Raw genomic sequence first — 13,135 nt, 5'->3', positions numbered from 1 at the left:
TTCTGGGACTAGACATAGTATTTAAGTAGTCCATATGTACAAGTCTATGTCAGGTGAGTACATAATTCTCAATAAACTGGACATATACACTGTCTAGAAATTCCACTTTAAAATCAAACAATAATTAACGACAGGCACCTATTATAATGCCACATAGATTTTTTTTATTGCTAGCATATTATTTTTTGGGCAGATATCAATGTTACATTAACTTGAATACAGTTTCATTATTCAATTATGAAATGAGATACAGACAAATCTTATAAGCAGGGTTTTGATTACTTAACACAGTAAAATTGTAATTCCAAGTTAGAGACATTCACATAATGATATTCTTTAGCTACTGACTAATAGCTATATACTGATGACAATAAGAATGGACAATACTTTCTACTTGTGACATTTATCAATAACAACTCTCAAGTAATTAAGTCAAAAATAAGGAACATGATGGTTGTATTGTAATTCCAAGTAAATATACTATATGCTTGCTGTAGGTATGTGTGTATTTTATTTTTCAGATACTACTGAACCTTAGTTTGAGTTAAAAAAATGAATAAATTAGGCATATTACCATGCACTTTGTGTCAGGGTGCCTTTACGTTATGTTTTTATGTCAAATAAAGCCTAGAGGTCTAGTCAATTAGAGTAAGTAGTGTTTGAGTCTGTGTAGCCATGGAAAATGGGTTACCTCTAAAAAACTGGTTTGTTTCTTTTGTACAAGAGCAGCGTGTGTTTCCATCTGCTTATTTCCCAGTAAGTTTTAGATCCTTGTTTCTAAACTGAATTTGGGGAGATCCCCAGAGAGCACAAGGGGGAGCTTCCAGCTGTAGAACCTTCCACTGGCTCCAGTCTCACCAAGGGTCCCCTCTCTCAGCAACCACACTGCAGTGTCTGATCACAGGGCTTCTTCCCAGTCATCCCTTCCCTCTTCCCTTCCTGACAACTTACCTCTCCTGGATACTAAAAGAATCACACTCTACTCTTTCCCATCTTGCCATGCTTGCCTGCCTCACCCTCCTTGGAGGTGAGAAAAGGGGGAAAAGGAGAGGAGATTCTCTGCTGAGTGATAAGACAGTGCAAGTGGGTAACAGAATGAAAAAAAGCAACTAAGAATGATTAGATCAAGATGGGTATTTGTTGTCACAAAACGAAAGAACACTCTAAAGAGTCTTCAACCTAATAATTATAAATGGGCTAAAAAATTCAAGAGTAAGACACAAGGTGATCTAAACAGGACCTGAAGCAATGGAAGAAAGCAACGATGTTCCACTAAGAACTCAACATCACTTTAGCTTCTGAAAGAATAAAACTGGCTGCACATGTTCCTAAGATTACAAATGAACATAAAAAGGGTCCACAGGCTTTATTCACATGGTTCATGTTTTCAACAAGAATAGAACTATAATTGAATGGAATCTGGTATATTTTCACCAGTTTAGCAGACTGTCTTCTAGGAATCTGGTTTGATCAAAGTTTTCTTCTCCAGCTGTAAGGATAAAAAAATACATAACATGAACATGTACCCTGTGTTTTATAAGAAGAAAATATAAGATGAAGAGAACCTCAGGAGATAAACATTTGCCCCCCTACATTATGTCAACTCAGGCACTCTGCTATGGAAACTACCCCCAAATTGGATTTTGATCGATTTTGTTTCAAAAATTTCCCCCTCAGCTTGGTATGCATTGAGGAATTCACATCTGACATGTGAATCTCTACAGTGAATTTAATTATTACATGGTGTGTTTGGTAGAAATCTGAAAAGGCCACATGTCTTGCTCTAAATATGCCTCATGTCTAAAATACCCCCCAGTAGAACCATTCACTTGCATCAAGGTACTGTTTCTGTGTTTCCTGTTAAAATGCATTTTAGCTGTGAAAGATGACAGAGGAACACATTTGCACATATTCTCTTACAAGTTGAACTAGACGTCTGGGGTGGAAGTAAGACAGAAAGAAGGGACACTTGTTAGCTGGGCAGGATTGCACAACTTCACAGCAGGAGGAATCACCTCTGGGGTGGGGACAGCGGACTGAGATGACAGCAGATTCCTGGGACTAAAAATGGGTTGAAGGGCTGAAACTGAGGATGGGGAAGGGAGAGGAAGCTGCCAGAGGCAAAATTCCGCTCCTCATTTTATGTAAGGTCATCTCTAGAGAAAACCACTTTCCCCTAGTTAGTTACAATATGGTTGGAATATCTGAGTTACAGTTTAACCTGAATTGGTAGCAAACTTCAAAATACTGCAGATAATCAGCTACTCTACTTTTAAAAAAAATTTTTATTTTTCTATTTTTAATTTTTCTATTTTTATTTTAGCCCTGAGTTAAACTCCCCATATCACTTCCACTCTATGTGGACCTTAGGAAAGTACATACAGCTCAGGAAGGGTCAGTTTTCTGAGCTATAAAGATTAGCACTAATATCTGACGCACAGTAGATGTTCCCATATTGTAGCTACTGTAACTGCTCTTATGGTTACCCTATAAGCAATAACCAGTTTCATCTTCCTTCATCATGTCCTCTTTCTGGTAAAAATCCATGAACCATCTGATTGATTCTCAGATAAAGAATAAGTTGCCCCCTGTTCTTTATCCCAGTACTAGTATGTACCTGCAATGTGATAGTGGGCAAGCTACTCAATCTTTCTGTGCTTCTATTTCCTCATCTGTAAAGTGTAGATAATGACAGTGGGTAATCCTAGGAAGTAATTCATTTGTTATGGATTAATGAATTAATAAATGTATTAATCCATATCTAGTGCTTGGAACAGTGCCTGACCCACTGCATTATAGTAAAACCCTCAATAATTATTAGCTAGAGGGAGTAGTAACAGTAGTTGTAGTCATAGCTATAGTATGGCCATGACTCTCACAGTCTACCGTCCTACTGACTATTCACCCTGCCTTTTCACTGCAAAGGCCACTCTCATTCTTGCTTTTGTTTAATCCATTTTCTTCTCCACCTGCCACACAGTGCCTGGCACCTAGGCATAAATGCAGATTTGCTGAATTCAGTATTATAATCCCCTTCACTCAACCAAGTCAGCCATGGACTTTCTCTGATTTCAAAAGACCTCTTTATCCCACTCCCTTCCATGTGCTTCTCATAGGTTTTTTTGTTTGTTTGTTTTTGTTTTTTTCACAACAAAGCCATAAGCTAGAAGCCAGAAGGAGCCTCCTGCTCTCTTCCCCTCCCTGATGGGGCCTGTCCAATAACAGGCAGGGAGCACACAGGCTTTCTCCACTAGTACAAGTGTCAGAGCCCAAGGCCAGCAGCCTATGCTTTGACCACCAGACTACTCACTGTATTTTGTTAAATGCATTTTAACATTTAAATTATGTCACAAATATGGCATCATTACAATTTTTGAGAGGGAAAAATCTAGATCTGTTGAATATGCTTTGATGACCTCTATTGTTAATGCTAATAGAAAGTACGTACTTTGTTTCATTTGGCTCTTAGAGCAACCTGCCCATGGATGTCATTATTCCATTTTACCCGTAATGACACTAAGGCTCAGGGTCACCCAGCTAGTAAAGCAACAAGGCCAAGATTTGAACCCAGTCCTATTATACTCCAAAGCCCTGGCTAATGTGCAACAAGATGCCTTAATGCAATTAGTGGTTTTAATGCTACATGGACAGAGAGCCTCTATTTGAAGAACACACCTAATCCTGGTATGGAAGAAGCTATATAGGATAGTGCAAATCACACAGGCTTAGGATCAGAACTAGCCCAACCTCTTAGGGTGAACCATAAGAAACTGCTGTGTTTGTAAGTAAAAAATGAGTGATTTTCAGCTTTTTCATTTGGTTCAAACTTTAATAGCTAGTAACTGGATTTGCGATTATTTAAACCTCTTTTGGCCTCAGTTTTTTCAAATATAAAATAATGAAGTTGGACTTTCTGGAGTTCTAACAGAAATAAAAGCTCCAATAGGCTATGGATTATGGAATTAACATGAAATCCCCCAGTCTCATCAAAGAAATGGTTTTACATTCTTGGGAAGCACTTTAATGAGCAGCATGCTAGTATTAAAATAATAAACCTCTCTGTGAATTTCTGGTGGTGTGGGCAACCGTTAATTATTTTTTTAAATCTGAATAAATAAAAGCAACTTTGTTGTACTCAACACAGAATGCCCAAAGCACTCAAAGCTTCCCTGTCCTGCAGTTAAAAGAGGTCACTATAATTATACCTTCTTGCAGTTTCTGCAAGGAAGCCAATAGCACAGCTGCTGCCTCTGGAAGAGTTAGTAGTTGGGGATTTGGGCTTCGTCTTTCTGGAGAAACGAAAAAATAAATACAGATTCTATTAGCATTTAAATATTCATATAGATAAATCCTATTCCAGTATGCTATACTACTAGAAAATCTCTGTGAAATACCTCTGTGAACCCTCAGCAAAGAGCCCCTTACACAGAATGATTTTTACAAGTTGAAACATTTCACACTTCCCTTAGACATTGCTTACAACTGGTTATGTTGTGTATTACAGGGAATGGAAGAAAATTTCAACTATATACTACAGAGAATTTCATGAAAGCAAGGAGGATTAAGATAAAGAACCCATGAGAAATCTCCCCCTCAGAGCTTAAAATGGGATGTCTGGGCTGAAAGGTTTAGATGGGACCCTGCCTGGAGCCTGGACTATCTTCTCTCTTGTTCCTTCCAAAGCAGTTTGAGAAAATAATCTACATTCTTGGCCACATGTAAGTCAATTATTTGACTGAAGGAGAATCTGCAAAATATTGAAAACTATTTCAAATCTAAGTTGACAGAAGACAAACCGTCCTGATTTAACACAAACCATGATTTTTCATTTGGGAGCTGCTGAAGTGGGAAAACAAAACTTACCCTCCTACGGTAAAAAAAAAAGGTTAATTACACTGCAGGCTTGAAGAAGGTAAACAAAAATTTGATAAGCACCTATGTGCTCAACACAGTGTTTGGTATTTTTCAAAATGAGTCTACTTGGTATTTTTAACAATCTTGAACGTTTATCAAAATGAATGGTATTGTTATTTTTTAATCCAATGGCATGGAAAGGTTTATCACGAAACATAGTCTCTGGCTCCATCCTTAAAGGCCCCCACTTCTTCACTATGTCTGGTTTTGAACCTTTTGATAGTTCTTTTTAGTAATATAATAGAGTTGTTTGAAGTTTTTAGGCAAATCACTATTTTAATAATGATGATGATGATGATACCAACATTGGCAACAACAACAGCGTTTAAGAGAAATCTTGTAAAGATCATGCCCTAAACGGGAGGCCCATTTCTCGGGCGGGGCAGGCGCACAGCTCTCATATCCATCCTGACGCCCTGGAGCGGAACCCCGGCCCCCGACGCCCATCTCCATCCTGGCGGGGCGTTGCGATCCCCAGCTCCGCCGCTGCCAGCGGGGCTGGGCGGGGCCGGCTCTCCCCCGGGAAGGCCCACGGGCCAGCCTTCTCGGAGGCGGAGCGCGCCCCTCCGGTCCTGCGCGGTCCTCTGTAGCCCGCGGCCCCCTCACCCCCGCGCACTCACCGGGCGGCGGCCGGTCGGCGAGGTCCTTCCTCCGGCTCTGGTCGGAGATGAAGCGGCGACCCTCTGCCAAGGCGAGACACGGGCTCAGCGCCCTCCCGGCCCGATCGATCGGGGTTCCGGGGCCGGGAGCGGGCGGGGCCGGGTGCCCCCGGTCCGGTGCGCGCGGGACTGCCGGGGTTGGGGCGCCGGCGCGGATGAGGGAGGAGACCACGGGTGAAGCCCACACGCCCCCCGCCCCCGGGCCCCCGAGTGCGCTTCGGAGGGGGCGGTGATCTCGCTCACCAGCCAGGGCGGGGCGGTGTGTCCCCGGAAATCCCAGTCTCCCTTTGGGCAAGAGCCAGCAACCCTCCGGTTTAGGGTGGAGGATTTCTGATAATCCTCCCCCCCGCCTCCCGACCTTTCTCCTTGATTAACTGAGACCAGGACGACCTCGATTATTTATGGGAACAAACTCGGTAGGATTCTCTCCCCACAGCTCTATATCTATCCCACCGATTCACGCACCCCTACGGATCTCCCTCTATTGCTGTCGGAAGAGCAAAGTATTTGGAACGTACGTGCACCCTTCAGGTAGAGCATAGCTTGAGGAGTCCAGTTCCTTCTTTCAAAGAGTCTCTATAACCCAGGGAGAAGAGGAAAGCAGTTAGTAAGGCGTTGCTGCCCAGCCCACTATTAGGAAAAAAAAGAAGGGAGGGGAGGAAAAGAAAGGGAAGGGAAGGAAGGAGGGAGAAGATATTAGGAAAAGAAGGGAAGAAACAGAGAGAAAGAGAGAGAGAGGGAGGGAGGCAGGCAGGCAGGCAGGCAGGCAGCGCACGGAGTCCCAATTTTTGCGTTTGATTACCTGCGGAGCACTGTTGCTATTTCCCATGAAAGAAAACACCAGGAAAAGAGTCAAGGTTGTTACCACCAGACTTCTGAATCCCTGTATGAAAAGATCAAAGAAAGTCGTTTCTGTGCCTCTATAGGATCTTCTGCTTCCTTCCCTGGCGCCTGGACAACTACAAATCCCTTACTTTTTGCTATGTTCTGCTGTAGCGCTCAGAGCGTGGGGCAGAAGCGGGTTCCCCAGTTTATCGTCTAGTTAATCCACAAAGAGTTCTTTTTCTAAAAAAATTAATTAGAAATATATTATTTTTATTCTTGAACCCAAATGAGGATTTGGGTGAATTAGTGAAATTTTTCTTTGTAAAATCAAATGATTCTGATATTTTAAAGGCATAACGTTTAACTATCCTTTAGCCTCTGAAACACTTATTAAACATAAAAGAGGTAAAAAGCTATACAGCTTTTAAATAAAATAGCTAAAAAATCTCAAGTATATAAAACCTTTACTTACCTTCATGTTCTACACCTTTCCAGAAGCTGCAATAACTATAACTTAACCTCTGAGTTTTCTAATTTTGTTCTGAAGGTGGGGCTTTTAAATCTTAGTGTCAAGGATCCCTCCTGATTTTGCATAGAGCTAGTGTCCACAGGGACTTCCTGTCAGTCTTCAAGATTGAGAGGATCTGATGACTCCTCCAGGGAGATTCAGTTGCAGGAAGTAGAGGAATGATTGATGGGTGAATATCATTTAGTGTCCACATCAGCCAGGAGATATTCTGAAAGTATCAGCATCATGACCTTTGATTTTCCTATTAGCTTCCCAAGCCCGTATTATTATTATTATTATTACTATTGAAAATGATTAATAACCCCAGGCAGAATCAAAAGTAAATGAACAAAGTAAGAAAACTTGTCTTGGGTAACTAACTAGCTATCAAGCTAACAACGGTGAGTAAAGATGGATCATTTGGGTAGAAATGAAAAGGTTAGGGAATCTCAATGGATTTGGACATCAGTCATTCATTTAATTATCCATTCAATTATTTAACAAATATTTATGGAATGCCTACTATGTAACAGACGTCCTTCCTTTTAGTTCAAGGGACACAGCCATGTATTAAAAAGACAAGTCTCTGCTTTGATCATGCTTATCTTCTAGTCGTGGGGGAAACATTCCAAACCGGTAAATAAGGTAATTACAGGATTTTAAAATGCTTTATAAAGGAAAAGTAAGCAAAATGATGTGATAAGGTAAGTGGTGGGCTACTTTAGGGAAGGTAAGAATAAAAGGGGTTCTGGAAAGATAAGGTGGAATAAACTAGAGTGGGAATCAGTATTGCTGACATTCTCAGGCAGAAGAAAAATACAAAATCTTGGGATGACAAGGAGCTTGGCTTCTTTGAAGAACAGGAAGGAGACCAATGGAGCCAAAGCTGTGTGGGTGTCAGCGGAGGACACTGTAAATTGAGGTTGGAGAGTAAGAAATGGCAACTTGGTTATAAGCAAAAGATGATGATGGCTTAGACTAGGGGAGTCCTTGCAAGGAACGGAGAGCTGTAATGAATTTGGGAGGCAGGAAACATGGACTTGTGGATAAACCGTATATGAGAGTTTAAGAAAAATAATTCAAGGATGACTCTTAGATTTTTGGTTTAATCACTGGGTGCATGATGAAACTCTTTATTGAAATTGGAGAGACTTCATAAAGAAGCAGTTAAGAGAGGGAAATAAAGAGTTGTCTTTGGACATATTAAAATTAAAATGTATATTAGACATCCAAGGAGAAATGTGAAGTAGGCAGTTGCAGATGCAAAACTCTAGAGCTCAGCAAACAGGTCACCAGCCTATAGATTTTTTTTTCTAAAGGCAGGAATTATCAGATTTAAGAATCTTGAGAATTTTAAGGCAGGAAAAAATTGGGATTGAAAAAATACTTAGGGAGTGAATGGAGTTAAAGAGAGGAAGAGATAGAGCTCTGAGAACAAACCTACGGAGATTGAGCAGAGGGAAAGTCAGCAAAGGAAGCTGAACTGAAGCAGTGGGAAAGAAAAATTCCAGGAGAATGAGGCCATGGGAGCTGGGAGACTATCCAATAACACTGAAAGGTTAAACTGATGTGAGCTAAGAAGTGTCTGCTGGATTTGAGAATATGATGGCTTTTGAGGACAGAAGCTAGACTGGGGTGGGTTGAAGAGGATATGAGGAAATAAAGACAAGTGTGGACAACTTTTTAAGAAATTTCACCAAAAGGGGGAAAGGAAAATGAACTTTTAAAAAAGATATGCGAGTGTGGTGGAAGTGGGCTATTTTTTTTTTTTTTTTTTAGCCTCTCAGCAAATCTGAATCCTTTCAATTTTAGGGAACTTCGGACATTCCCTAAACTATAAATTATGATTCTTGGTGGGAGGCAGCATCTTCCTTGTATTGTAGAAGCTGAAAATGCTAGACACTCTTTACCAGCCTCCCTATCAGGTAGAGTGTGGGCATGAGGCAGGCTTCACCAATCAGATGTACCCACTCCTCTGGAGCTGGGGAGGGAAGAAAGTGGGGAGTAGGAGAAATACTTTCTGGTGCAGCACTGGTTGTAGGATGCTTGAGTTTGTGGGGGCAATACTGGCTACAATGCTAGTGACAGGCATCAGCATCCAGCGCTAGAGGAATAGTGATACTAACTGCACTGTCCTTTTAATAAAGTCCTCTTTTGCTTAAATCAACCAGGTCTGTTGGTTTCTTTTGATGACCATTTGCAGAACATGTATGCTGATGGGGATGATCAGCAGAGAAGGAGAAATTGATGATGTAGAAGAGAACTGCAAAAAAGGGAGTTTGTGGAAGGCAAGAAGAAAAGGACCCACATTTGTCAACATCCAGTTGAAACAGTTCTATACACAGGCAGACAGTGAACAAGGACCAGAGTGGCCACCATAGGCTAAAGTACCATGGATGAGAGAGATGGTCACTTTCTTCGGAATGTTAGAGCAGTGGTCCTCAGGTATTAATGTGCTTTTGAATCGCCTGGGAATCTTGTTAAAATGCACATTCTGATTCATTATAGCTGGGGTGGGACCTGAGAGTCTGCATTTGTAATAAACTCCCAAGCGATGCTAATGGATGCTAGTCTACTAATCCTTGGACATTTTGAGCAGTAAAGCTTACAGGATATAAAAAGTGATAAAAAAAAAAAAAACCTAACGCTTAGAGTCTACATGGCTGGGAGAATGGTTAACAATAGAAACATCAGGGATAACGGAGAGGGACTAGATGAGTCTAGTTTGGGACTGAAGTTTGAGGGGTGGTGCTATCTACCAGTAAATACTTGTCTAAGAGAGACTGGGGTTTGGGCATTTGATGTTTGGAATTGACGATCATGTGCCCCCAAGAAAACTGAGATCTGGTTAGTAAATGAGAATGAAATATAGAAAGTAGTTTGTAGGTAGAAACTTGAGGAATATTTACCCCTTTTAAAGAATAAGTATAGCAAGAAGGAGTCAGAACCATGAATGTAGTGTTTTCCACTGTTTTAGAAGAGGAGGAAGATAAAAACTAAGGACTAAAAGGTTATCACCATATCTAAAGAAAATCAATTATTCCCTTAAATATTAGGTTTTAGGATTTTAGAATTTAATTTCAATGGATTGTAACAACTTCCAAAAAAAAAGCAACAGAAGAAAGATTATGCATGTGTTTATATTTTAAAAGAATTCATAAGTGAAACCCAGTTATTAGGTTACCCTAACAAACAATTAAAATGTCTTTCCCCCCTCTCCATACCAAAAACATACAAAGGTTTTAGAAAGAGGGACAGGAAAATAAACTGCCCATCAAACTGTGATTTGCATTTACAATCTTAAGGAAAATATAATTAACGTGGTTTGTCTATAACAGTTTCGCTAATGAATTCACAAACAGATGTTTTACGTCAAAGCTGCCATTTTCAGCATAATATGCACAAGTGAGCAGAATGGCTTTGACATATTATCAATATTGTAGTCTTATCAAAAGTAACATGCCAGAATGTGTTTGTTCTAAAAGGGCATTGACTCCCAATCCAATGTTTTTGTTAAATTCACAATATTTTAAGATTTTTACAGGTCTAAACCTAGAGATGGGCTAAGAAAAGTTACTTATTTGAGAAAAAAACAGTTGTTGCATAAAACCAGTAAATTTTATTCTGCTGATATGATGACCTGGCAGTGGGTACTGTATAAATTGGATCCAAAACCTTTTTAAAAGGCATATTTAATGGAGGTCATTTTGCCTGCATCACTGATGTTATCTGAATTCTTCTAGTTGACTGGAGCGTGCCCAAGCCCCATTTAAAAAATACTGTCACAGTTTAAACTGCATTCTTACAAGGTCAGTGATTATTGTGTTCACACAGAAAACAGCTATCTTTTTTAAAAAAAATTAAAAACTTTATTTATACATTTTTAAATCAAAGTATAGTTGATTAACAATGTTGTGTTAGTTTCAGGTACACAGCAAGGTATTTCAGTTATATATATATAAAACTTTTTTTCAGATTCTTTTCCATTATATGTTATTTCAAGATATTGACTATAATTCCCTGTGCTATACAGTAGGTCTTTGTTGTTTATCTATTTTATACATAGTAGTGCATATCTGTTAATCCAAAATTCCTAATTTACCTACCCCCCCTTCTGCTTTGGTAACCGTAAGTTTGTTTTCAATGTCTGTGAGTCTATTTCTGTTTTAAGTTTGTTTGTATCAGTTTTTTAGAAATCACACATAAGTGCTATCACATGATATTTGTCTTTCTCAAACAGCTCCTACCTTGGGTAAGATTACCTGGACAATATGGCTATTGAGATACTCAAGTATCCAAATTACTCTCTGATAACAGAAAAGAGGGTTTTGGTACAGGATGATGAGGTCATTGGGTTCAAGTCCTACTTTGGCTTTATTCTCTGAAGGCTAGTCGGCCCCATAGGCCAGCTGTCTCACAAAGGGGTGGAAGAAGTAATTTCCCCAAAGGGCTACCGGTTTTAGGAGGAGATTTAGGGACACTGAGAAGGCCTGCTATCCAAAGTAAAACTCCCCACTCATTGGCCAGTGTCTTTACCGTCCTTTACTTAAGGCTTTGAACTTCAAGAATGTCTTTTTGCAAAACATGTAAATACCACAAAACAATTGGCAGGTTCTAGGAGAGGACAAGGAAGGGCCAGCTGTTTTGGCCTAGTCAGTCAAACAGAGGTGACCTTTTGATAGGTCTTAGAGCTGGTAAAGGTAAGACCATGAAAAAGTATCAGTCGATGAAGGATTTGGGGATGCCATTTCTATGTCCAACCTCCTATATGGATACAAGTAGCAGAAGAGCAGAAGTTGGAACCTTTGTTAGAAAGATGTGCTGGATACTGTAATAACAGATTCACCAGACAATAGTCAAGACTTGCAGTTTAATGACTGGATTCAACAAATACTTATTGAGTACCTTAATTGGTAGATTTGGCCAGTGGTTTTCGGCCTTACTAAAGTATAAGATCAAAACATTGCAGACGTTAAGTGATTTTATTTAAGTCACAAATACTTAAGTATTATATATTCCTTCCATGTAGAGAAAAAAAATTAAGCATTTCTCCACTAATTTCTAAATTCACTGCTCACTTTTTTACCTGAAGTCTATTTCTATTTATGAGTAAACAGTTTGGATATGGAAGATGTGAGCATTATATAAAAAAGAAAACTGCATATAAGGCTAATTTAAAAACAGGAGGTTATGACCCAGCAATCCCACTACTGGGCATATACCCTGAGAAAACCATAATTCAAAGAGTCACGTACCACAATGTTCATTGCAGCTCTATTTACAATAGCCAGGACATGGAAGCAACCTAAGTGTCCATCGACAGATGAATGGATAAAGATGTGGCACATATATACAACGGAATATTACTCAGCCATACAAAGAAACGAAACTGAGTCATCTGTAGTGAGATGGATGGACTTAGAGGCTGTCAAACAGAGTGAAGTAAGTCAGAAAGATAAAAACAAATACCGTATGCTAACACATATATATGGAATCTAAAAAAAAAAAAAAGGTTCTGAAGAACCTAGGGGCAAGACAGGAATAAAGATGCAGACGTAGAGAATGGACTTGAGGACATGGGGAGGGGGAAGGGTAAGCTGGGGCGAAGTGAGAGAGTGGCATGGACATATATACACTACCAAATGTAAAATAGATAACTAGTGGGAACCAGCCGCATGGCACAGGGAGATCAGCTCGGTGCTTTGTGATCACCTAGAGGGGTGGGATAGGGAGGGTGGGAGGGAGATGCAAGAGGGAGGAGATATGGGGATATATGTATATGTATAGCTGATTCACTCTGTTATAAAGCAGAAACTAACACACCATTGTAAAGCAATTATACTCCAATAAAGATGTTAAAAGAAAACAAAACACGAGGTGGGTTATTGTGCAATGCTGAAGTTTTAGAATTTCTTAATAAAAATACATCTGACCATTGTTATGGATTGAATGTGTTCCCTCCAAATTCACATGTTGAAACCCTAACCCCCAACATCATGGTATTCGGGGGTGGGACTTTGGGAGGCAATTAGGTTTAGATGAGGTTATCAAGATGGGGCTCCTCATTAAGGGATTAGTGTCCTTATTAGGAGAGAGATGAGAACTTGTTCCTTCTCTTTTTCTCTGCCATGTGAGGAAACAGTGAGAAGGCAGCTGTCTGCAAGCCAGGAAGAGGGCCCTCTCCAGAAACTGAATCTGCCAGCACCTTCATTTTGGACTTCCCAGGATG

At 40.0% G+C, this 13,135-nt stretch overlaps 1 protein-coding gene across 2 annotated transcripts; it reads right to left on the bottom strand.

The window, feature by feature from the left end:
* Nucleotides 1-155: 155 nt before the first annotated feature.
* On the bottom strand, nt 156-7,017 carry SPX (spexin hormone). Of its 2 annotated transcripts, none has more exons than XM_060113022.1 (6): nt 6,871-7,017; nt 6,376-6,456; nt 6,092-6,149; nt 5,535-5,597; nt 4,206-4,289; nt 156-1,489 (listed from the first exon to the last, which is right to left on the bottom strand). In XM_060113022.1, the coding sequence occupies exons 1-6, from the start codon at nt 6,874-6,876 to the stop codon at nt 1,431-1,433; spliced, it is 351 nt and encodes a 116-aa protein (XP_059969005.1). In that variant the 5' UTR covers nt 6,877-7,017; the 3' UTR covers nt 156-1,430. The 2 variants fall into 2 exon arrangements, with proteins under 2 accessions (XP_059969005.1, XP_059969006.1); XM_060113023.1 differs by lacking the exon at nt 6,871-7,017 and adding an exon at nt 6,548-6,631.
* Nucleotides 7,018-13,135: the final 6,118 nt, after the last annotated feature.

The sequence above is a fragment of the Mesoplodon densirostris genome, chromosome 11 (genome assembly GCF_025265405.1).
Source record: "Mesoplodon densirostris isolate mMesDen1 chromosome 11, mMesDen1 primary haplotype, whole genome shotgun sequence".
NCBI classification, from domain to species: Eukaryota; Metazoa; Chordata; class Mammalia; order Artiodactyla; family Ziphiidae; genus Mesoplodon; species Mesoplodon densirostris.
The sequence above is the reverse complement of the archived record's forward strand: the minus strand, read 5'-3'. Positions and strand labels throughout refer to the sequence as shown.

Bases quoted from the DNA above. Each gene is read 5' to 3' on its own strand.
- SPX (XM_060113022.1), bottom strand. The intron at 6,150-6,375 runs GTAATCAAACGC...CCTGGGTTATAG, and splicing joins ATAGCAACAGTGCTCCGCAG to AGACTCTTTGAAAGAAGGAA. The intron at 1,490-4,205 runs GTATAATTATAG...TTATCCTTACAG, and splicing joins CTTGCAGAAACTGCAAGAAG to CTGGAGAAGAAAACTTTGAT.